Here is a 27,559-nt window from a genome sequence, read left to right on the forward strand (position 1 = left end):
TGAGTGTTTCCGAGCCTTCTTATGAGGTCCATAGTAAGCGAACACGTTTCGGATCCGTAAGTCATCACTGGCAACACGCACTGTTCGAAGACTTTGGTCTTCAGGCACTGAGGGATTTCGGATGGAAAGATGCCCCGAAGTTTCCCGAACGCTGCCTGAGTTGGATCTGAGTTGGATTAGGCAGTTTATTTCTTTCTGAAAATTTATTTGCAGTGTAGTGGGTTCGATTCCCGACAGGGGCAATTTTGAAATTTTTAATTTCTGTTTTTTTTCCTGGTCTGGTCTGGTAGGTGGCTTCCGCCGTGGTTTGTTACCACCCTATCGACTAAGATGTGGCGCCAAATGATTTAGTGTTCCGGTGAGCTGTCGCATAGAAACCTTTTAGGGGTTTAACTACAATACTCACTAACAGGTTAGCCCGCTACCATCTAAGATTGCATCATCACTTACTACCAGGTGATATTGCAGTCAAGAGCTAACTTGTAGTGGAATAAAAAAAAATAACCAAAAGACCATGTTAGGCTTGCCTAACATCAGATTTATTTAAGTCATTATAAAATAAAATATTTTTATTGAAATCTCTTACGACAGCTATTGTTGAAAGGTTTTTAATACCACTAACAAGGCTGGTCAAAAAAGCACTAATATTTGCAATAGATGGAGATCGGAAAATTGCGATTATAGCGTTTTGATTTAAAGGTTGGGCAATTCAGATCAGTAAAGTCTGTTACTTCGCATTTATATGTAAGACCTTTTCTTATTTACATAGGAACACCATAATTTTGGTTAGAATGCATAGAAGAGTGGACGGAATACACCTCCAGGGAAGGAACAGCAAGCGTAGCCAGCACTCCGACAACATAATTATTTCTACATCAAAACTTATTCTATTTAATAATACGATTAGTTTATCAAAGTTGCAATTTGAACTTCTTATATTTAAATGTAAAATGTTAATAGTATATATATTTTGTACATAACTGCTATATGTTTCAGATGAACAAAGCCAAAGTCAACGTCAAAGTAAACAATATATTTATTCAAGTAGACAAATAGATGGCACTTATGATGCGTATATTAAAAGAGAAATGTGTACACGGCAGTGAGATGATGGCGATAAGTGATACCATATTGGTAAACTTAATGTAAATAACTTACTACACCCTGAGCAGTATGGCTTCACTAAAGGTCGTAGCACAACGGACGCAGGCGCTAAACTTATAAAACATGTTTATGATGCCTGGGAATGTTCACAGAACGCCATGGGTGTTTTTTGTGATCTATCTAAAGCTTTCGATTGTGTTGATCATAAAACCTTGCTTCTTAAGCTAAGCCACTATGGTATCCAAAACGTTGCACTAAATTTGGTTGCCTCTTATCTCAGCAATAGAACCCAAAGAGTTTGCATAAATGATGCAAAGTCTCAGGGTTCAAATACCTCAATGGGTGTCCCACAAGGCTCGATTTTGGGTCCTTTTCTATTTTTAGTGTATATAAATGATCTACCGTACCATGTCAGTGGAACATGCGACATTGTATTGTTTGCAGATGATACATCTCTAATTTTTAAGACTGATAGGAGTAAAGATAACTCTGACGAAGTAAACCGTGTTATGTCGCATGTGTCGCACTGGTTTACAGTTAACAACTTACTTTTAAATGCAAAAAAAACAAAGTGTGTCGAATTTATCTTACCAAATGTAAAGAAAATTGATAAAAATATAATGATAAATGGTGAATCACTAAAAATAGAGACTTCCACAGTTTTTCTGGGCGTGACCTTGGATAATAAGCTACAGTGGGGTGCCCATATAGATTCACTAGCGGGTAAACTAAGCTCGGCTGCCTACGCAGTCAGAAAAATTAGACAGATTACTGACGTTGAAATAGCTAGGCTAGTTTATTTTGCGTACTTTCATAGTGTTATGTCCTATGGAATCTTGTTATGGGGTAAAGCAGCTGATATCGAAACTATATTTATATTGCAGAAAAGAGCTGTACGGTCAATATATAAACTTAAATCACGCGAATCCCTCCGTGAGAAGTTTAAAGAAATAGGCATACTTACTGTAGCTTCACAATATATTTATAACAATATAGTATTTGTAAGACAACATATTAGTCTTTATAAACAAAAAGTGGACATAAACAGTCGACTTACAAGAAATGGTCATAAATTAGTGTCATCTGCATATCGTCTGCGTAAGGTACAGGGATCATTTGTGGGATTGAGTATACGCTTTTATAATATGATTCCTAAGGTGATTTTGGACCTGCCAATGCACAAGTTTAAAGAATTTGTTAAAACACATTTATTAGAGCGAGGTTACTATACAATTGATGAATTTTTTAATGATAAGGTTGCTTGGAAGCATCCGGCTCCGCTTTCAGCTCTCACAAGATAGAAAAATGAATGTTAAAATACAAAATGTAAATTGTTGATGTTGGAAAAGAGCAACTGCTGAGTTTCTTGCCGGCTTCTTCTCGGTAGAATCTGCCTTCCGAACCGGTGGTAGAATCACTACAAACAGACAGACTTGACGTTTCAAAAGTGCTTATATTAAGCCTACTTGAAATAAATGAATTTTGAATTTTGAATTTTGAATTTTGAATTTTAAAACTAAAGCTACGAGGGTTCTTAGTCTAAGAAGAAGCCTACAGCAAGCTTAGCCGGGTGTTCCTTTTTGTTATCACCATCTCACATTGTCATTTAAAATTATTAGAAGACCAACCTGGTAAAGTACCTTTTTTTGAATCTTCGTAAAAGATACCCAATTCTCTGCGGGAGAATTTGGGCTATGTCGGATTTCTACCCACTAAAACACCGTCGGTAGCCAGCCTCAGTACATATTGGGAGGCTCCGGGATCTCCTAGGAACGCACCGGTGCCTCCCTTGCACAACACTTGTAGCTCGTCCCGGGAATTCTCGACTTCCTGTAAGTACGAGTACGTCACTTTGATTTAAGGCAACACCCTGTCTCTTCGTGTCTTCCCAGGGTCGTAAGTCAAGACCATTCTTAACCCTGATGTCCCTTCGTATGGGACTATTGAGCAGGTGAATGAAAGTGGAATTTTTCCAATTTCTTCTGCTAATTCCATACTAGACTAATCTGCTAGTTACCTAGCGCGAATTATAAAAAGATTGCGTTTAACCTTAGACTGGGTTACAAATTACTTGTTATTAATTGCATAAGAAGCCCGAAGCAAAAAAAATGTATGTTTCAGTAAAGTATTAGATTGGGTGTATCTTAGAGTAGTTATAAGTGTGTATAAGATTAAAAATTTTCATTAAATTAATGACAATAAAATTAACTACATAAGTTATTATGAGGTATCACCATACAGGATTATTATTTCAGTTTGTTATCGTACATATCTTATAATAATAACATAAGTGTTCCGAAAATTTCTAGTTTATGGCTTTGAAAATCATTTTCAGAGTTAATTCGAATAAACGGATCCCCGGATTACAATTTTCAAGAATTAAATTTAAATAAAGTTGACTACGTAAATTATTATGAGGTATCACAGAACATAATTATTTTTTCAGTTTGCTATTGTACATATCTGAGTATAATAATAGCAAATATGTTTCGAAACATTTTGGTCATTTATTTCTAAGTTAATCCAAATCATTTTTCATAGTTAATTCGAATGTACGGATCCCCTTCCTTTATCCGTAGGTAGGTGCTATGCCATTCGACGTCCAGCAAAACCTATTACGTTTCTTGGTTTGGAAATCTCGTGAAAAGCTTACGGGCATTCTAAGTTAAATGTTTGGAAATTTATATATGTTTCGGCAGTCCCAGTTCACTATCTGAGTATTGAGTTTATTATTGAGATAGTTTTTATTAAATATTTTGGTATGGGTAAATATATTTTCCTTCGGAGTAACTGTTAAAAATTTCCCAATAATAGGTCTGGTTGTACTTGACATTGTATGGCACATTATGTACTGTTTCTGGGACTTGTCTGTGAACCTAACCTAATAGTTTTTGAGAAAACCACTGCCATAGTTTTTACTGAAAGAAATCATACAGGCCCTAATATCAAATGCAAAATTAAAATCATGTGACTCCGGTCACTACGCTACATAGGAGCTATACGCGTGTCGGTCTTTCATTTTAATAGGATTGTCATAAGTACAGACTTATGTGTTTAATTCGTTTTTATGGAAAAATAAATATACTTTTTATATTTAATAATTTTACAGGGTGATTCCTTATGAAATATTTTTGCATCCTGTAACATTTTTTCATAATTCAGTTACACATAATTCGGTTGTATATTTGTAGTATATACGCTGAACTTACTGGGGTTTTTATGATGTATTTGTGTATATAATACATTTTGTATTTGTGTATATGATGTATTTGTGTATTATATATACACAAATATACACACAACGCCATCTAGCCCCAAAGTAAGCGTAGCTTGTGTTATGGGTACTAAGATAGCTGATGAATATTTTTTTTTATGAATGAAATACACATAAATACTTATAATATACAGATAAACACCCAGACACTGAAAAACATTCATGTTCATCACACAAACATTTTCCAGTTGTGGGAATCGAACCCACGACCTTGGACTCAGAAAGCAGGGTCGCTGCGCACTGCGCCACTAGGCCGTCATCAATAGCTACGCATCTTCTCGTACCGCACTTTTAATATAATATAAAAAGTTTGCGAATAAATAACCGTGCATTAGTAGACACGTTTGTTCCGCTCGGAGGTACCTTATTTACAAAAAGTTCTAGTACATTAATTACTAATCGAGGATTAAACACAGAATTATTTTTTTTCCGTCGCTCTTTGTCTATGTATAATAATTATTATGAAAATGTATGTTAATCAAAAGTCCACGTGCGAGTACAATGCACCTACCACATAGAGGCACGTTTGAATCAATAATATCATTTCTTAGTTTTTGTTTTAAAGGCACATTCACACTAGCACTGACTTTTCATTATCATTTCCGGTTGGTGTTGCACAGAATTAACATGAGGGAAGATTTTATTTTATAGAAGTAAAACTTCTTTAGGCGCGACTAGGGAGTAACTTAGGTTTTTTTCTGACGGAAGTAACGCTTACGTCAGGCGTCTGTGTAGTTTTATGCTATTTAAAAATAATAATTTGGTCGTAAGTATATGTAATATACTCCACGCTTCTTGACTTATACGCCAGCTAGTGGCAAATCCCTACTAATATTATAAATGTGAATGTGACTTTCACGCAAAAACTACTGAACCGATCATCATGAAACTTTGTACACATATTCCTGAAGGTGTTAGAAGTAATAGGATGCTTTTTATACCGAAATTAAGCTCAGTTCTTTTGGGAGAGGGGACGACATAACGCCGTCAAATGATAACCGAATAGTTACTTACTTTTCTAATATAAGGATACACAACTTAAAAATTTCAGTAGAATTACACCTAAATTAATAATAATAATATAATAATAATATAATAATAATATCTTTATTTTATCAAAGTAAACGTATACATTTCATGAGTGTGAAGCCCTGTCTCCTGCGGTAGTTAAAACTGTGTTACAGGAGACAGTGTCTTCCCTATATCTATGGTCTTATTAACAAACGCTTGACAATTTTACAGGGAAAATTATATAAAGGAAAGAAAAGAAAAAAAAAAAATGAAAAAAAAAAAAGAGAATTATGTAAATTTTTGAGGCTGGTGCTTAGGTACATTTGATTTGTTTGTGAGTGTGCGCGTGTTTGTATGCGTGCGTGTGTGCGTGGTTGTATGCGTGTGTGTGTGCGTGTTTATATGCGTGTGTGTGCGTGTGTGTTTGTGTTTAATTTGTAATTTGTTTTATTTAAATTAGATATTCTTATGAAATATTTTCTCTGTACCCTCATAATCGTAATCTTTTAGCCAAGATTTAATGTATGTCTTAATTTCTCTATTGGTCATGTCTTTTAAGGTACCTTTTTTTAAAAGGTTGTATAGGCAGGGTGCAAGGAAATTATAGTGCTTACTTATTAATTGAATGCCACATGTCTTTCTACAAACAAAAACAAACGCAGACGAAGTCGCGGGCAACAGCTAGTATCCTAATAAATTAGGATTATTTATTTAGATATTTTCATACGGATCAATTGTTAGTAGCAATAATATAGCGAATAAAAATTCAACAACTTCAAAAAAAAGTTAATTGCAAAGTTTTTTGATAATCTCTAAATATACTTGTTTATTTATTACTTTTGTAATAAAAAAATATTAATAAATTTTCTGATCATTCTATAATATTCAATGACAAGGTTATATTGTAATGTGCTGATCTAACCTTCAATTTTCTACTCTCAATTATTCTATTTAACAAATAAAAATATTTATAAAATGTGAAAGTGGAAATAATTCATTTAAAAAAAAATATAAAATGAAATAGTGAATATAAAATGAAATGGCGGAGTCCCAGGAACATTTTACTCTTTCATCAATAACTAATAGTAAAAGTGTTACTTCAATCGTGGGTTTTATTTTTACTTTAATTGGAGAACCAACAGCTGTAATTACACAATAGTTTGTAAATTAGTTGACTTAAAATTAATAACATGTTTTCACAGTTAACCTAAAAGTTAAATTTACCTTACATAAAACAGTTTATCATGTAGGTTGCAACGGACACTATTCATATTACCCTAAAATAAGTCAATCTAAGGGACATTATTATTATTATTTATTAACTCTTAACACATAATATACATTACAGGCCTTAATTGAAAGGCATAAACTCAAAAAAAAAATTCAGTACACCCAGCCGTTGAAAATTGTTGCTTGGTTAATCTAGTAGATAAGTATATTAATATTCACAGTTACTGCTAAGTGCTACAAAACAGTTACACATTTGACTTGGGCACACCATGTCAAAAATAAGCGTAAAGAACTGAACTTTCAATACCATAGCTGGAACTGGTTAATAGGGCATCGGTCACCCTTATCCCTGAACAACAAGTTACTAGTATATAAGTGCATTATAAAACCTATTTGGACCTATGGCATAGAACTCTGGGGATCAACTAGCAAATCTAACCTTGAGATACTCCAGAGTTTCCAAAACATTGTCCTTAGAGCAATCTCTGGTGCACCTTGGTTCACAAGGAATGAGGAAATTCACAAATATTTGGAAATACCAACCATCAAAGAGGAAGTGAACAAATACTCCAAGAAACACAAACTCAGACTCGAGAAACATCCCAATATCTTGGCACAGAGAATGCTTACAGACACAAATACTAAACGTCTGAAGAGATGGCATATACTAGACTTGGACGAAAGATGAAGCTTTACTTACCGGACCATAATTTACTCTATAGGGGAGGATATTCACTGGAATACCCCTCAAAATCAAACAGCATGTAAACATACAATCTGATTATGGCTGGAAAAGCCGATGGCAGTTAGATTTAATGTAAAAAAAAAAAAATTACACATTTAGATTTAGGGTAGGCCGAGAACGATAAATGTAAACATCTTTTGTTGCCGTTCCAATAATTTATAAAGCTCAGTATTGGTAGGAACAAAGTACGTTCATATTCCTTCACTACACATGTACAGGTTGTTTTTTAACTTCCCGCTGAGAAAATTAAAAATTTCCAAAAGTTGGGAAGTTATTGGTTTCACCCCGTTTTTCGAAAATCAAGTTTTCACCAGATGTCCTAGAAAGCATTCCTGACTATTCCCGCGATGGTGTCATCATATCTGAGTTTATGGATGTATGTAAACCTCTCAAAACTTTTGAACGGCTTAATCGATTGGATCGCGATTGGCGGCATTCGAAAGGGCTTCACTAAACTTAGATTTTCCACAATTTCGAGATCGATTCGGACCGATAGATTCCGAGAAATTTCAAAAATAAAAATTTAGAAAAACTGTTTTTTTAGAATAACTTTTAAACAGCTCTTCCGATCGATCCCAAAAACTAATCAGCTCTTAAGCTTGAAAAACCCCGTCGATTGCCGCCAGTCCGCCGCCGATCAAAATCGGTTTATCCGTTCGAGAGATATCGAAAACGAAAAATTCTGAAAAAGTGTTTTTTTAGAATAATTTTGAAAATTTTCGTCTGAATGATTTTTGATTCCGAATTCTTCATAGGACTCAATAAGCTGCGTCGAATGCCGCCAACCACGTGAAAATCAGATGATTCGTTCAAAAGTTATAGCAATTAGAGAATAAAAAATATTGTGTTTTATGAAACTCCTATCAGGCTTTCGAGCTTGAAGAGCCAAAGAACGATGTAATAGCAGTTGCTAAGTTTACTGCCGGCTTCTTCTTGGTAGAATCTACTTTCCAAACCGTTGGTAGAGTCACTGCAAACAGACGTACTAGACGTTGCAAAAATGCTTATAAAGAAGGCCTAATAGTAATGAATGTAATTTGAATTTGAAAATTACGTACCTACATACTTCTGACACCATAATATACTACTAAGATACAGTTTGCCTAGATTCTGCGCGAAGTGCGACATATTGTATGTTATACTAGCGGTCCCTCGCGACTTCATCCACATATAAGTGTAGTGGTCTCCACATTACAGAACTAGATTGCGCCACAAAAATCCCGCATAGCGCTAGCGAAGTGTTCACGAAGAATGCCTATACATACAACTTCCAAAAAATTAACTTAAAAGATATACATATGCAGTAATTAACCTTAAAAGATAAACATATGCAGTCGCGGACTTTTCTTAGAACTTTTAAAGGGGAACAACTTTGTCATACATAATTTTATCGAAACTTTAACCGTTTATGCAGCGCACGAAGCGGAAGCTCTCAAAAAGGATTAAAAACAGGGATTTCAAATCATTCTTCATTGATGCTTTGCTCTTATTGGTCTTAGCGTGATGCTACAGCTTCATAAGTTTAAATATATTAAATTATTATATTTTAACCATTAAAATGCAATACAGTATATAGTAGGTAGCGCACTAATAAATCCAATGTAGGTAATTCCTTACTGCGAGCCATCGGGTCGCTCAGTAGATTATATGTATAGATATCTGAAATGTTTCCCAATAATGCCACAGAGTTTGCCAGCTCTAATATAATGCTTATTTCGTTTCGTCTGAAGCGTGCGGTTGCCGGTATAATTATAGGCGTGCGATGCTTAACACCTACGCCTCGGTTTGATGGACACAAGCCACTACCTAATTCAAATCGGGCAACAGGTCACCGACAGTGCTGTTGTATGAATGCACCTTTATTATTCTAATCGAAATTAATAGTAACATTTAACAAAGTAGCCAGTTCTTAACATAATCTTGTGTGGAACCCCCGTGTTGCTTTCTGTGTTACTGACTATGTGAGTTTGTATGGACGATTAATTTTTGAGTTATATACCTATATGTTTGTATGTATGCGTTTGTGTTAACGCTGGCTTTCTTAAAATTACATTGGCCGCTTTAATATAGGCAATTTTCGATACATTAAAAAAAAAGAAAACAATAGTTTACAAAGATCCACACCGCGACGCAAAAAAAATGTAAATGTCATCGTAAAAAATATTGAAGTGTTCTTAAGATAACAATCTATTATCTCACAATGTAACTTTTTGTTGGCAATGCATGTTAAATAAAAAGAAAAGATAGTAACAATCATATACTTATACATAGGTTCTGTAATGCGACATAATTTATTTCGAAGACATTTATCTAAACGTTACTACATAAAATTACGCTAAATACTATTTTAGTGTGGTAAAATCACTACAAACAGACTGACTTGACGTTTCAAAAGTGCTTATAAACTAGGCCTACTTAAAATGAATGAATTTTGAATTTGATAATGACGATAATTTTAAAATATTATACTATTATACTAAGTAGGTATCTTTGAACACAGTATTCTCGTTTCATAGCCCAAAAAATGACGTTCCTAGAAGACAGAGATTTGGAAGATGTCCCGACGATACCAGAGTATTATAGAGGAAAGACAATATTCATGACTGGTGGCACAGGTAAGTTTAATTAACAATATGTATATTTTTTTTAATATTAAACCACACACAATTTTTTTTTGTCTACTAAAATTTTTTTTTATAGGGAAATAATAATTACAAACTAAAATTAATATTTACAGTTAATATAAGCCGTCTAACTTAACTATTGATTTACAAAAAAAAAAAGTGTTAAAATCATCAATGATGACATAAATTTTTCAGTGTCTGGCTGTTTATCAGTATATTATAAGTATTTAGGTGTATTTATTTATTTTTATTCATAAAGATGTCCATCAGCTATCTTAGTACCCATAACACAAGCTATGCTTACTTTGGGGCCAAATGGCGATTTGTATATTGTCGTATTATATTTATTACTAGCGGACCCGCGTGACTTCGTCCGCGAATAAGTCAACTTCAAAAAGTAGTCGTATGTTGTCGCGGACTGTTTTGTAGAACTTTAAAGAAACAATTCCGATATACTTACTTCATATTTCCGTCGTTTGGCGTAACGTTTACCGTTCACGCATCGCACGCATCTGAATCTCTCAAAAAGGATATTTTTTGCAGTTTTTGCAACATTTTTCATTAATGATAGTAGCCATTAGTCATTGCGTGATGTTATAAAACCTTAATTGATACTACCAATCCAAAAAAAATCGAAATCGAAACAGCATTTTCTGAGATTAGTGCGTTCAACCAAACAAACTCAAAAGCTTGATAATACTACAACCTGTAGGAGCTGTTTGCTTTTCCAGGATAAAAATATGAGCCATTCCAGGATGATACACATGCTTTGGTACACACGTACATGCTTTGCGACGTGCTGTTATCTGTGAAGAGTTATGTCCTTTATCTCCGACAATATTTATCAGATCTTGATTAAATTTAGACAATACATGCTTGTTAGTATAGACTTTTAAATAAATAAAGAATTATTAAAATCGGTTTAAATTTAATGGAGCTATGAAGTAAGATTGATAAAATTGATTGATAAAAAATTTGGTTCCTTTTCCCGGAGGAAACTTATTGTTTATCGGGATAAAAAGTATCCTATATGTTGACCCGGAACATTTTAATTGAATCCGTTCAGTAGTTTTCACGTGATGCCCGGACAGACAGACAGATAGACAAAAAAATCAATAAAAATCTGTTTTGGACGATTATAAAGCATCCCCCGGTCAAAATTGTCAAAATATATTAAATGCACAGAAATCTTCCAGTTACAGATTTATTAAAAGTATAGATTAATATTATTATTTTAGCATAAAATGCGAAAATATGAAAAGTTTGCGACCTAGCAGCATTCTGTTCGTTTTCACTGTTTTCGGACACAATGCACTGTATGCAAAAATGTGAATGAGGTTTCTGTGTGTTTTTATTTTAATCATTAGGAGCTCTGCACTCTAAATTGTAGACTAGTATATAGATACCAAGGACACATGATCCAGTAGGTAGGTCCAATTTCGAAACATTCTTTCTGATGAGACTGAATTGAGAGTTACGTTGGTCATTATTACTTTTAGTATATCAGCCTTATTAATGTTCCACGTCTGCTTTCTTTTTAATAGAGGAGAGAAATATAGATCATTAATCCTCCATGCTACATCAGTTCGGCTTGACGGACTTCTGTCTTTGGGTGTTAGGGTTAGTGAACGAGGCTGACGGCTTGAAATGGCCGACAAGGTAATATGGCGGAAGTGCAGAGTGGAAATTTAGCCCTTGCATATTTATGTGTCTGATACATTGAATTTATGAATTTTAACGAGGGTTTAGTATTCTGGCACGGGTCAGCGGCCTATTGTAATACAGTGGGAAAATTTTGTTCACAAAGTCAAATCAATTTGAAATCATTCGATTTGGACTTTTAATCACACTCAATTATTAACTTTATATTCACTTGTCTAGTTCATAAGTGATACAAAAATACCATAATAACATATTTATTTATTTATTTTATTTATACTCTTTATTTGTACACCACTCAAGCAAAGAAACAAGACAAAAAAAGAACAAACACATGAAGAATGAAGCAGGATACAAAAGGCGGCCTTATCGCTAAGTAGCGATCTCTGCCAGGCAACCTTAGGATTAGGAAAATTAAAAAGAAAACAAATAGGTGGGGTACACTATTTAGTACATACATACAAATATCTACATACTAATACATAAACCAGACTACACAAATAAAAAAAAATTAAAAATACTATTGATAAATATAAAAAAAATAAATATACTAATACATATCCTAATATACCATAAATACTTAAATATGAGTTTGAGTAGATAAATAAATAATAATAAATAATAATAGTCGTCCTTACTGAGCGAGATAATGAGCCTTAACAGCATTTTTAAATATGCCCAATGACTTCGACTGTCTTATGATCAATGGGAGTGCATTCCACAATTCAGTAGCTTTGACAGTGAACGAATGCTTATAAAACTTCGTTTTGTGGAACGGCATGCTCAAAGTCAGCGCACGACTCGATCTAAGTTCCGACTGCACTCCAAGAAATTTAAACTTCTCCTTAAGATAAGAGGGAGTCTTAGGATTAAATAACACACAGTACAGAAGTGAAAGTACATGAAGATCCCGGCGACGGCGGATAGGGAGCCACTTAAGCTTCTGACGAAATTCAGATACATGGTCATATTTGCGTAATCCAAATATGAACCGAATAGCTAGATTTTGAAGACGCTCAAGTTTGTTAAGATAGTCCTCGGTCAAATTAAGATAGCTTGCGTCCGCATAGTCAAGAATAGAGAGAAAAAGAGAATGTGCTAACATAACATATTAAATCAATGCAAAATATATATCATAATATCGCTATGTGACTGATAAAACATATATTAATTTAGGCATAGGCGGTATAGGAGCCGTAGTTTAGCGGGAAAGCATTCAGTCCGCGATTTCCAGAAAATCGCAGTTCCCAATCCTACCGTTTCCGAAATATTCATATGCATTTTTAAAATTTACAAAATGAAAAAAAGTATATCAATCAAAGCGACATAAATCAAAGAACAAACTAAATAAAAAAACTAAATTAAAACAACTTATATTAACTAGATTAAGATATTAAAGTAAAAACTAACAAACAGAAAGATAAGCATGCTATGTAGACGTATCTATGGTATTATTAAATCCAAAAAAGAGTATTGCCTTAAACCTCAACATAATTTATTATTTATTTATTTAAACTCTTTATTTGTACACCACTACACAGTTAGGAAAATAAAGGACGAATAGAGAGAAACACAAAAACTGGAGTAAAATACAAAAGGCGGCCTTATCGCTTAAAAGCGATCTCTGCCAGGCAACCCTTAGGATTAGGACAACAAGAGCGAGAACATATAGGTGGTGTAGAATTATTATAAACCTTCATTCAAATAACTACATACGAATACATAAAAAAACTATACACAAATAAAAACATAAAATAATATATATAATATACATTATAATATATATATATATTACCACCTTATATTGCTTGGCCACCACACTGGCCAAGCATAGATTGGTAGACCTCAAACGCTTTAGAGAACGTTATGGCCAACTCCCAGGCATGATTTATCAACCGTGCTTTATTTCACCGTTACATCAAGTGGTATTTTTATTGCTTAAATTAAAAACGCACATAACTCCAAAAATGTGTGTGCTTGCCATTCGAAACTTGGTCCCCTCCTAAAGAATTGAGCTCTAACCGCTGAATGTTTTCGGGTACATCTGCAGTATGTTTTCTAAACTTGGTCTTTATATCATCATCATCATGTCAACCAATCGATGTCCACTGCTGGACATAGGTCTTTTGTAGGGAGTTTCACAATGCACGGTCCTGGGCCGCTTGCCTCCAGCGGCTCCCAGCGACTCGCCTGATGTCATCCGTCCACCTCGTTGGGGGCCGACCTACGCTGCGTTTACCGGTGCGGGGTCGCCACTCCAGCATCTAAAGACCCCAACGTCCATCGGTTCTCCGAGCTATGTGCCCTGCCCATTGCCACGCCATGCCCATGTTCAGCTTCGCGACTCGCTGAGCTATGTCTGTAACTCTAGATCTTCTACGGATCTCCTCATTTCTGATTTGATCACGTAGAGACACTCCCAGCATAGCTCTCTCCATCGCCCGCTGAGCGGGTCATATACTCCCTGACAATATATATTTGAAGAATTACCCTGGTTGTCAAGATGTCAGACGTCCCACATTCTTCGCTCATGAAATGCCTTCCCTTTTTTTTCTATACTATTGGTTGCTTGGATGATATCACTATATATAGCAGCGATAACGCTGCTTAATTGTACCTTGTATTTGTCGTGTGTGGTCTACCATAAATGTGTATTCACTCGCTCATTCATTCACCGTTCGAGCTATGTCACTTCAACTAGTTGAACCTTTTACCGTTTTGTTCTAATCTTTTGCAGGTTTTATGGGAAAGGTTTTGCTAGAAAAGCTCCTCTACTCGTGCACAGATCTAGACAGAATCTATTTATTAATGAGACCTAAGAAAGGAGTGAACCCTGAAAATAGATTGGCTGCATTGTATAACCTTCCAGTAAGTTACAGATAGTATTTTTGTTGGTAGTGTAGAGATTGGTAGTTTCTTTGATAATATTAACATGATTTTGTATTATTTTTTCAGTGTTATGACCGGCTCCGCAACGAGAGACCAGGAGCTTTCGAGTCAAAAGTGTTCTTCGTTGCAGGAGACTGTAGTGAATTAGGACTAGGTAATCACGCTTAACATGATCACTAACTAATGGACCGCATAGGAAACTTCAGAGTCGAATCTGGAGATATGTATAGCTATATCTTAAGTTAAAGTCAAAGTTTTAAAGTCAAAAATATCTTTAGTCAAGGTTCATTACCTTAACCCACAAACGAATGTGTCAAGACAGATTGCGGAGTTACAGCTATAAAAAAAAAATTCAAGTAGGCCCATAGGTGGTACTTTTTATGCGTACGTTACATAAAATCACGCTTTTGTCGTGTTCGTAATCGTATTCGTAAACTTAAAACTAAAGCTACGTGGGTTCCGAACGCGTCCTGGTCTAAGAAGAAGCCCACAACAAAATTTGGGTGTTTTTTTGTTATCACAATCTCACATTGTCATTTAAAATTAATAGAAGAGCAACCTGGTTATAGCAATAATTCACACCCAAGCTTTTTATCGATTCCGTAGTCTTTTCGTCTACACATTGACATCTCCAAGATGACAATGGGTAGTTTATTGTAGAATTGTATGCAATTTCCTTTAAACGAATTATGAATTCTATGTAACCTATATAGTATATTGCACTATATATAACTCAACCTAAAGTTGCACAAAACTTCTGCATTCCACAATCCAATGTGGAACGTTTAGCATTTCGCTGAATAAAACTTGATGTTCTAAAGTGTAAAGTATGCCTACTTGACATAAATTAATTTTGAAATGAAAAGCGTTGACTGCGCATGTGCAGCTGTTATAACGCTAATAGTCTAGACATAAATTAATCACGTAGTTCTCAAATGTATGTTTTATTAATCATAGAATTTATTATGCGATGCCAAGGATGCATTCGCTCTAATTGTATAATCTATTCTCCAAATTGGAAACATTTTCAAATATAGATGGACAAAAGTTCTGTAGTACACGTCTATACCGATCTCTATTCAATTGAATATTGGTATTACGAAGTCTTTATGTTGATTTTATTTAATTTAAGTACCTAATCTCAAATAAAATTTATTTAAGGTTTATCAGACGAAGATCGAACACTGATTGTAAATCGCACTAACATTATCTTCCACGTTGCTGCAAGCGTAAGGTAAGACGTAATTATTATGTTAATTAAACTTACCTTTAGGTACGGCAAATGACGAACTGAATCTCCAATAATTCATTATACACAATAAAGTAAGTTTTGTTGTGATTCCAATTTAAGTGCCATACAATTAATTAAAATATTGTAACATTCTCATAAACCGATCGCTCGAATTAAAATTAATGCCTGTCTGTCTGCTTGTCCAGGGGATTCTTAATTTGAAAACTGGTATTTAATTAATTATAGTTCTGGTATATGAGGTTTAGCAGCTCCTTTTTTGCTGGTTTAAGGTTTTTCAAAAAATCAAATAATTGATTAGAAGCTCGGTACACTCTATATTTTTGGTTACCTGTATTTTGGTACTATTCCAGGTTCGATGATCCATTAATAGTGTCAACAAAACTGAATCTACGAGGCACGCGCGAAATTATAGAACTAGCTAAAGACACGCGAAATTTAGAGGTAAGTTTTAGTCTCAAATAACTTACCCAGGCCTCACCCTGGTGTTAAAAGTTAAAGTCTATTATTTAATTACAAAGTTAACTTCACACTAAGACCTTTAAAAGTAGAAAAAAAATTATAGTTAAGTGTTGGAGGGTGAAGCAACGCTGCTCCGAAAATTATCAGAAGATGTGCTCAGAAAAAAACTGGGAGCCATGAAAAATTTTGTTTTTGTTATTTTTTATTTTTTACATTCCAGTGTTTGGTCCACGTATCGACCACGTATTCTAATACTAACCGAGATCCTATAGAAGAGATACTGTACCCTCCTCTAGCGGACTGGAGAGAGACGCTGGAGATTTGCGAGAAGATTGATGACCGCACTGTAAATATTTTAACATCTAAGTAAGTTCACACCATGTTTATGTATCTGTTATCCTCAGCTGGTGGGCACAATTCTTATATGTAATGGAAGAGTAGCTATGTGTGTTGGTGGACTGAAACGCTAATGATAATAAACTCTGGGTTTCACGAAATTAGCGATCAAATGTCACGCTGCTGCGAGAGCTCTTCGGGGCTGTCTGATAATGGCGTATAGCTTTTGGAGGGTCACAGTTATGCGTATCGATGTTTGCTTACAAACAACATAGTGTTTATTTATTTATTTACTAGCTTAAATGAGGGGATTGCTGCTGTCCGCTGAGGAGTTCTGTCCTCTATCTCCAACCACAATTTGGGCAAAATTAAACACATATTATCATATCTCTATAGTACAAAAATAATTATTTAAATCGGTTATAATTTGTCGGAGTTATGGTGTATAATCGTCAAACACTCATCCCCTCTCCCAAAGGAACCGAGCTTAATGTCGGAATAAAAAGTATCCTATATAACTTCTACCATTTCCAAAAATATGTGTACAAATATTATGTGTACAAAGTTTCATGAGGATCGGTTAAGTAGTTTTTGCGTGAAAGCGTAACAAACAAACTTACATTGACATTTATAATATTAGTAGAGATAGGGATAGGGAAATTCTTATTCTAAAACTATCATTACAGAATACTTAAACCCTTTCAGCTATTTTTTTTTAAAGTAATCTTAACAATAACAACACAACACTTATGCTATATCCTTTGCTCTTTAATTATCTATTCCCGTAACAAATAACCCACATTGCAATCCTTGTGAATTCACTCAGAGCGCAACAATAAAAATCACATTGCTCTAATATGAGATTGAGCATGCGAAGGGCGCGCGTCATTGGCGCGTCAAAATTTATAATATTTCGATTGTAGAGTATGATAAAGTTATGATTCCAGATATCTTGGTGAGATGCCTAACACGTACGTGTTCACTAAACAGTTAGCGGAACACGTTGTTTATGAACAGAAAGGAAAACTGCCTATTGTCATCATAAGGCCATCCGTAGGTATGTTTTTTTTAATTTTGCTTAAGTATTTACGAGATTTTAAAAATTATTTTAATTTGTAAGGTGAATCGGCGGTTGTTGGCCTGCCCTAAAAATAAAAAATAACTACCTTGAAACCGATTGCAATTAACACGTCCAATTGAGACTCTAAACGATCCACAGACGAGAAGGGATTTTGTTCAAATTGTTGATGTGCCAAGCACACATAATCAAATCAGTGGTTCAGTTGGTTCAGCGGATTATAAAATGTTTAAACCTATAAATCAGATTTGTCTTGCTGGATAATAGTTAGGCAAAATGATAAACAAATTTTTTTTTCTTGTTGTTTCGTAGCGCTCGATACTGTTAACAAACTATATATTGCTGTGATATAAAAAAATATTTGTGAAAAAATCAACTTACCAAAAAGTATTTAAAAATATTTTATACTAGTGGGTCAGGCAGACGTTGTCTTGGCTTTTTTTTTATCGCCTTTTGTGTTTTTAAACCAATATGTAGCCCATTGAAACGTACAAACAAAATTTCAAAAAATCGGTCCAACTGCTTAGAAGGAGCTAGGTGACAAACTCACGTACGGAATAATTTTAAACGTAGTACTATTTTTCACACAATCTAGTTCACATCACAATCCGTTCTCGAGCTTTAGTTACACTAACGAACAGCAATTCATTTTTATATATATAGAAAGATTAAAAATATCTTTTCATTGTAATTTTCAAAAGCTCTATATTTCTAGTAATATCAAGCTACAAAGAACCAACGCCTGGATGGATTGACAATTTTAATGGACCAGTGGGTATTCTTGTTGCCAGTGGAAAAGGTAAGATTCTTCTACTATAGTTACTCATGTTATATTAAATAAATAATAATAAATCAATAAATATACTACGACAATACACACATTGGCATCTAGCCCCACAGTAAGCGTAGCTTGTGTTATGGTTACTAATATGAGTGATGAATATTAAAATGCATACAATACATAAATACTTATAATATACAGCTAAACATCTAGGCACTGAAAAACATTCATGTTCACCACACAAACATTTTTTCAGTTGTGGGAATTGAAACCACGGCCTTGGCTGGCTTGGACGCTGGGTGGCCCGCTGCGCCAATCGGCCCACCGGCCGATTATAAAATATAATAGTAAAATATAAGAGTACAAAATGAAAGTGTCACCGGTCCTATTTTTAACATTGATTAAATTTTATAAATATTTTTGGATGGATCTATAACCGAGATTGAAACCATGACTACTAGAATTAGCAAAATAGAAATATTTCGAAAGTATAGTAAGTAGCCTCAATCTCTATTTGACCAGTAGCTGGTAACGTAGCGGAATAACTATTACGGCCTTAACCCTTATTATTCTGGGAGGACTCCCGTATTACCGTATATGGGTCCTAAAAAAAAAAAAAAAAGATTTTATTATTTTTTTTTTTTTATTATTATTACCGTATATGGGTCCATGATGATGTTGTCTCGAAATTGGCTTCAAAGACTTCAACATATTATTATTAGTAAACCACATGAAGTAAAAAAATTATATAAGAAAACAGGAACAGAAAAATGGAAGCAGAATACCAAAGTTTACCAAAGCTTAGAAGCGATTCCTGCCAGGCAGGTTTACCTTAGAATTATTAAAAAAAATCGAATATCTATTATGAAAAATAAAAAAATTGCATGTTTATTCGTCGTTCAATTTTCTTCATTAAAAGCCTTGCAACAGGAGTCGATAGATGGCGTTACACGAAGGTAAAATCTTTAGCTTCGCGTAACGCCATCTATCGACTGCACATGCACCGAAAGGTGATAATTTGGGACAAACTATGATTAGTTTCGATCTACCATTTCTCCATGCGGCGGGGGAATGATAGCCTGGAAAAAATTATAGTTACCGGCAATACCGAAGGCAAAAGACCTAGAGGCCGGTCCCCAATAAGATGGTACAGTACTACAGACCAGCTGAAAATAACCAAATTCAGACCGCTTCTATCAAATCGCAAAATGGCCTCCCACAGAAGTCGATGGAGACAGTTTACCAACGCGAAGTTGAGATCTCACCAGGACCACGATCTTCAGTGATGAAGGAACGACCATAGAGAGAGAGATGATTAGTTTTTTTTTTTTTAGGTATTCTTCGTACTCTGTATGCAAACCCTGAGGTAACTGCTGATTATATACCAGTGGACGTGGCAATTAGGGGGTTAATAGCTGCATCGTGGATTCGAGGGACGAAGAAGTAAATAGAAATTTTTCCTGTTGTACAAATAACGCTTCTGTTCATTTATTTTCTAAAAAAGCTCCATTATCATGGAGCGTCTGTTTGCCCCCGCAGTGGCGATCGGAGACCTTTTTTCATATGAAATTATGTGAGGAATCTTATCTGTATTATTTCATATAATTTCAATACTAAAGTTTTAGTTTATGTATCAACCAATTATCTGCCCACTATAGGGCACGGGTCCCCTCCTTCAATAAGAAGGGCAAAGGCCGTAGTCCACCACGTTGGCCCAGTGCGGATTAGAGGACCCTACACACATTTGAGAACATTATGTAGAACTCTCAGGCATGCCCAGGCATGCAGGATTCCTCACGATGTTTTCCTTCGCCGTTCAAGATATGTTAATTGAAAAAAGCTAATTCCTTAGAAAGTTAGAGGTGCGTGCTGGGATTCGAACTCCTCCCCCCGAAAGTGAAGTCGAGCTCCTACCCCCTGAGCTATCACCGCTTATGATTTACTACACTACTTTACGGAAAACATGTGATAATATTCTATTTCTTGCGAAATAGTATTTAAGCTAAAAAATTTATACCTTAACTTACAAATTGAAGCAGCGAGATTCGTCTATGCAAAATGAGTACTGTTTGGAATTATGTATATGTTATGTATTTATTTTTTGTTTTTTCTACAATTTCATTTTATTTTTTTTAATTACTTTTATTTACCTACTTGTTTAATTTAAGTTTGCGTTAGTTTTACAGTTTATTTGGATTTTTTTTTTCTTTTATATAAATTTCTTTCTTAAATTTACTCGGGCGTCGCGGTTGTTTGCTCAGTCGGATACTGGTGCAGACTGAAAATCAGCGCTGAGCATTGTTGCTAATGCACAGCATAAGGATGAGTTTGCGGCCATTTGCCATATTGTTAATATTAATGGATGATTCTTTTAGTTATTAATCTTGTATTAGCAATAGTGTATGGCAATAAAGGATTTTTATTATTATTATTATTATTATTATTAAAACGATTTGTTGTTGGACGGGCTAGAATTGTATGGTTACCTATAGGGGTTTTCTTGTAGAAAAAAATCATTAGTAGCCCAAAGTTATAGTAACAATGATGTAACTCAAAGCGATTGTACCCATCGGTCTGGCGTCTTTATTACTCCTCTACAAGTTAGCCCATGACTGCAATATCACCTGGTGTTAAGCGATGAGGCATTCAAAGATGGTAGAGGGCTAACGTATTACCTTTAACGGCTAAACGAATTGCACGTTTTTGACGGTAAGATGGTAGACCAGAGAAAATTTAGAAATTATAAATTACCAAATTACTCCCGCTGGAAATAGAACCCGGGAGATCCAACATAAAACCACATTGTAACTTATAGGTTCTTATTTAGAAAATCCACATTAGAGAAGTGACGTCTTTGGTCTAAAACCTCCTTTAAATGAGAAAAGCCTGTGCCCAGAGGCAGGACATTGTTAAACTAAGAAGAAACTAACAACACAGTTTAGGTTTGCAAGTCAATTGTTTACAGGGGAAAAGAGATATTTTAAAACGTCACTTGCTTTAACGGTGAAAGAAAACATCGTGAGGATACCTGTATGCCTGAGTTTTCCATAACGTTCTGAAAGGTTTGTGAAATCCGCACTTGGCGAACTTGGTGGTATACGGCCTAAATCCTTCTCAGTCTGAGAAGGCAAGGGTTTGATAATCATGATAATATTGTTAAGATCTCCTTTCCTTTAATACTTCCAGACTCGAACCGTTGGACGATATACCTGTCTACCACTGCTGTGCCAGCTCACTGAACCAAATATCTGTGGATGAAATATTTAATATTGGCCACAAAATTATCGCCACTTATCCACTGGATGGCACGATTATGATAGCTGGTGGCTCAATATCTTATTCCAAATTTATACATTTCACTAAGGTAAGTAATGGCAGGTCCGAGACAGTGGCGTGCACTTCATTAATGCACAAAAGCACTGCCTACCCTAAAATTTAAATATAACTCGTATACGAGGAGGATTTTTGCCATTTATGTAATTTTCATGTTGTATGCATACCCTTGTAAGAAACCCGTTGCACGCCACTGGTCCGAGATTTGTATAATTTGATCACCGCATTTATGATATGCGGTTTCGTTACGCCGCTCTGTAGCTTAAGTAAAAGATTAGCTTGCTTGATATCGTGGAGTCGTTGTCGAGTATTAAACTCTGTATCTTCGTTTCTACTCTGTATCTTGTAGGTGAAATGGCCCTAATCCTCGTTATAGAGTCGCAAATTCTGTACTCTGTTTTGTGTCTTAAAAAGGTGCTCAACTGCTCAAGCTTAAGAATTGTAGGCGAGTTTGAGCTTTTGCGCAGTGCAAATAAGATCCATTTTACTCCGATGTTCAAGTATTATTTTCCATACTCGAAAACGACTCTTCGATTGCGAGCAAACGTTGTAATTGTAATAAATATAACATTTTCGCTAACGGTCGTTCGGTTCGGTTATTCATAAAAAAAATGTTTTCAGGTATTACTGCTACATGTTCTACCAGCCCTTTTAATCGACTCTTTATTGTGGTTATGTGGTAAGAAAACAATGTAAGTCAAAAAATACATTTTCGTAATTCCGATTTAAAAGTACACTATTGTCTGGGCTTAACTAGTATTTTTTTGAAGTGCAAGTAAATAAAAAAAACTCGTTAGAAAAATATATTAATAAAAAAAATTTTTTACTTTAATGTTAACTAATTTTAAATCGTCAATTTGTTTTTATCATTTGTTTTGGCGGCTTCATATTTTAAACATTTTGAAAAATATTTTGTTGATATTTCCCAACCGTTCAGGCAAGTTACTTTAACATTAACAATGCAGACCAAAGAAGACCAGTATTCAAAATTAAAAATATTAAAAATATTAAATATTCTAGTAAAATAGTTCCATTGTTTAAATCGGGTAGTACTTCTGACCCCACTAACTTTAGACCAGTATCCGTACTACCCACTTTCAGTAAAATCTTTGAAAAACTCATTTTAAATCAATTACTTTACCATTTTCATAAGTATAATTTACTTCATATTAAGCAATTTGGTTTCACACGGGGTCGCTCAACAATCGACGCAGGTGTTGAGCTAATACAAAACATATTTGAAGCCTGGGAGGAGTCACGTGATGCACTTGGTGTGTTCTGTGACTTATCTAAGGCGTTTGATTGTGTTCAACACGAAACGTTAGTTAGGAAACTACACCACTATGGAATTCAGGGTGTAGCTCTAGACTTAATGAGTAACTATCTACGCGATAGAATTCAGAAAGTCGACGTGAATGGAAAACGGTCTAATGGATCAGTTATGAAAATAGGTGTCCCACAGGGGTCTATATTAGGACCATTTCTGTTCCTTATTTACATTAATGACCTTCCTTACCTTGCCAAGGATAAACACGGGATAGTTCTGTTTGCCGATGATACATCACTGACTTTTAAAATAAATCGACGTGAACTAGCTTTTGACGACGTAAACAACTCTCTCGCTAAAGTGGTACAGTGGTTTGAAGCTAATAATTTGGTTCTTAACGGAAAAAAAACCAAGTGTATAAAATTCACTTTACCTAATGTTAAACACGTGAAAACCACTGTACTACTTAATAATGAGGAACTGAAACTGGAGGATACGACAGTTTTTCTAGGAATAACGTTAGATTCTAAACTTCAATGGGGCCCTCATGTAAATAATTTATCGAACAGGCTTAGTTCTGCTGCCTATGCGGTAAAGAAGATACGCCATATGACCGACGTAGAAACTGCTAGACTGGTATATTTTAGTTACTTTCACAGCATTATGTCATATGGAATTTTACTTTGGGGTAATGCTGCTGATATTAGCACTATTTTCGTGCTGCAGAAGAGGGCTGTTCGTTCTATCTACAAAATGGGTCCGAGAGAGTCATTGAGAGATAAATTTAAAGATTTTAAAATAATGACAGTGTATAGTCAGTACATATTTGAAAATTTAATGTACGTCCATAAAAACATTTCTAAATTTAAGAAAAAATGTGACTGCAATAATTTAAACATTAGAAGTAAGAATAAACTTACAGTGCAATATACTAGGTTACATAAAATTCATAATTCGTTTAAAGGAAATTGCATACAATTTTACAATAAACTACCAATTGACATCTTGGAGATGTCTCTTAAAAAGTTCAAAGTTTGTATTAAACGTAAGCTTATAGAAAAGTCCTATTATAGTATAAAGGACTACGTCAACGATAAAAAAGCTTGGGTGTAAATTATTGCTCTAACCAGGTTGCTCTTCTAATAATTTAAAATTACATTGTGAGATGGCGATAACAAAAAAAAAAAAAAAACACCCGGCTAAGTTTGTTGTGGGCTTCTTCTTAGACCGGGACGCGTTTGGAACCCTCGTAGCTTTAGTTTTAAGTTTACGAATGTGGTTATCGCCATCATCTCACTACCGTGTAATTCTTATGTACGCATCAAAAGTGCCACCTGTGGGCCTACTTGAATAAAGATATTTTTGACTTTGACTTTGACTTTAAAAAGCTATTTAAAAAAAAAAGTGGAGGATCAAAATTTATTCATATTACGTCACACTGAAGACATGGGTGTTTTATCTATGGGAAAGAATAAGGATAGGGTAAAAATCATATTAAGTTAGTGTGTTCTTATTTAAAATAGAATTCTTTTAAAACATTGTTTTCGCGCTTTAGGTGCCGGCCTATGTTCGAATCATTGTTGAGGGTTTCTTTTTTGTAATAAGTTCTTAAATCTGATATGCAAGATATCAGATTTAAGAACTTATTAGTATTCTTTTTTCGAATGTAATTCGAGCATTTCCGGGTATTTTTGAGAAAACTATCTGTCTGCAAGTAAAACTTTAATTTTCTTTTAGGGTTCTTAAGATCCAACGCCGGATATATTCAGCGAACTGTGCATTAGCGTACTACCTCACGCAACAGTGGTCATTCTCCAACAAAAACTTCATAAACCTCCGGTCCAAGCTTTTGAAAGAGGATGAGGAACAGTTCTACTATGAAGTTGAAGATATTGATAGATTTAATTTCTATACAAACTCCTGCATTGGCGCTAGAAGATATTTATTAAAAGAAAAAGACGAGGATCTGCCTGCAGCCAGGGTTCTTTACAAAAGGTAAATTTGAACAAAGTATACTTGGCTTGGTGCTTTATGAAAATCTGATGAGAGTAAATTGTGCCCAATTTAACAGTATACAACGTGTAACAGAATTACGAAATAATATTGAAGGAAACATAAGTATATTTCATGAGGAATCATCCTGTAAAAGTATTAAATCAAAAGATGCTTATTTCTTTTTCCACACAAACGAATTCAAAACATTCTAAGTGTCTACTTATGACAACCCTATTGAAGATAAAAGACCGACACGCCCATAGTACCTACGCTACGCGACGCTTACCTAATAAAGTGACAGGAGTCACAATGAATTTAATTTTGCATTTGATGTTAGGGCTGTATCTGATTTATTTCAGTAAAAACTATGGCAGTGGTTTACTCAAAAACTATTAGGTTTTCGGTTTCACAGATAAGTCTCAAGAGACAGTACATAATGTACCTCTAATGCCTGAGAAGTATTATTTCGGTTGTCATTTACGCGTTGTATATGGCCAAATTAAATAAACATCAGTATCACAGAATGTATGTATATTACCGCAACGCGCCGTGTAAATAGAATTATTGCTATATGGCCTCCCTATAGCTCAAAAGTTTGAAAAGTGATTGGTTAATTTTGTTATTTTACAAGGCTACCGGATACATTCCTTCCAAGTAACAAAATTTGATAAGTATCAGAGGTAATTTTATGATGCCTTGGTCGAAAATAGATTTTTTGATTTGAAATAATTAATAAAGATGCATATTAAAATGAAGCAAATTCTTTATAAATATCAGTTTGGTCTTGCAGTCCTCAATAGCAAATTAACACAACTTCTAATGTATCGCACATGGATTTTCACATTCTATTCAATACCTAACACGTGTTTCCTTTCCTTCCAGAGTCGCGTTTTTTGACAAAGTGGTCAAATGTTTGTTCTACGCCTGCTTACTTTGGTGGGTCTTACGCAGTGACTTTGTCCAAAGTCTTATCGATAATGTATCATCATAATATGTCTCATGATTATACTTTACAGAGAGACATAGTGAAACAACTATTTTTTTATTTGGTTTTACTTAACGTTATTTATTAAGCAGATGGTTGAAATCCATTGCCTTGTTTATAGGCAATGGATGCCTGGATGGATGCCCTGCGAAGTTTGGCTCTGTTTATACAGAGCCACAGTTCGCAGGGCATGCCAGGAACACATCTTGCAATTTGCTGCCCTGTGTACATCAACCTTGGGCGTAGGTATTAAGCCTCATTTTCCTGTAACTACACCGGCACCTACGCTCCTCAATACGCATTGCAGCAATGCTGTTTTGCAGTAGAAATAAGCTATGCGGTAGCACTTCCCCGGACGAGTTCAGTCACAAAAAAAATTACTACTAAACTATTGCAGGCCAACAAATGGCTGAGGTGTGAGGACTGCGGAGTCTCCCAGTTGCTCACAACGCCTGCGGTAGGCTGGCTTGGCATTGCTTGCGTGCCGGTACTCCCAATGAGTATACAAAGAGGTTGAATCACTGCATACTCATTACTCAACTATTTATAGTGAATATACCACTTATGTACAGAGTGAGTTTGACGGTATAATTTTGCAGCTATTCTTATATACTTTAATTATGTATTAAAAAAGGCATTCAAGGAATCTTGAAAAAAGCATCTTATACTGCGCGATTGCTATAACTGCCAAACTCGACAACTTACATGTAAAATTACATATTATTATTGTAAAAAAATAATGAATTTTATTAAATACTGAATTTTTAATTAGTTTTATTTACTAATAGAATCTGAAAATGATCTATAAATTATGTTAAAAAGGTAAAATTACTAACTAGCTCTGTTTTTGGCAATGTAAGGAAAGTGTGGTATATTGGACCTCACTTTAAATTGGACCACCCTTATATCTGGAAAAGTACTATTTTAATTGTTTTTAAAGCAACATAGAACGATACGCACCTAACTTCATTGCATATCGGTAATATTGCTTTACCTTAGAAATTGAGCGTACACGTTTTTATACCGCAAATGTAAAAAAGTGACTTCTCATGTAATTTTCAGTGATTCGTGCTAAGGATATATTGAGAATTACGATATAATAGCATAGCATCGTTTTTAATTCTAATTAGCAGCTTAATTTATCAACAAGTAACTGACATATACTGAAGAAATGACCAGACTTTTCCCTATATATAATTTTTTTCAACAACAAGTCAGCTCTAAAAATATATTTTTTAATTAAAAAATAATTTTTCACAGCGTGGTAATTTATTATGCCGTCTAACAAAATAGTGGGCTAGCTCATTACATTCAAACCGTACCCTAAAAGGCTTCTATGACGCATCGTACCGGAACCATAAAACCATTGGCGGTTATTCTTTGTCGTTTTGCATTGGCGTGCACTTCATATATGCGCGAATGCACTGCCTACCCTACATTTTCATACAACTTCAATTTTATGCTTTATACCTCCCTGCTTTATCCCAAACCTGGTTAAGACCCCTAAGCTAGCCACTGTCGGTAGGGTAATAATTAA

At 34.8% G+C, this 27,559-nt stretch overlaps 1 protein-coding gene across 1 annotated transcript; it reads left to right on the forward strand.

The window, feature by feature from the left end:
- The first annotated feature begins 9,273 nt into the window (after positions 1-9,273).
- Positions 9,274-26,719, forward strand: LOC120627790 (fatty acyl-CoA reductase 1-like). Its single transcript, XM_039895820.1, has 14 exons — positions 9,274-9,325; positions 9,881-9,979; positions 14,385-14,515; positions 14,603-14,690; positions 15,698-15,770; positions 16,139-16,229; positions 16,468-16,613; positions 17,531-17,640; positions 18,377-18,460; positions 19,777-19,885; positions 21,629-21,806; positions 22,397-22,467; positions 24,780-25,037; positions 25,920-26,719. Exons 2-14 carry the CDS (start codon positions 9,889-9,891, stop codon positions 26,026-26,028), a joined length of 1,539 nt encoding a protein of 512 aa, XP_039751754.1. The 5' UTR covers positions 9,274-9,325; positions 9,881-9,888; the 3' UTR covers positions 26,029-26,719.
- Positions 26,720-27,559: the final 840 nt, after the last annotated feature.

Source organism: Pararge aegeria, chromosome 12, assembly GCF_905163445.1.
Source record: "Pararge aegeria chromosome 12, ilParAegt1.1, whole genome shotgun sequence".
NCBI lineage: Eukaryota > Metazoa > Arthropoda > Insecta > Lepidoptera > Nymphalidae > Pararge > Pararge aegeria.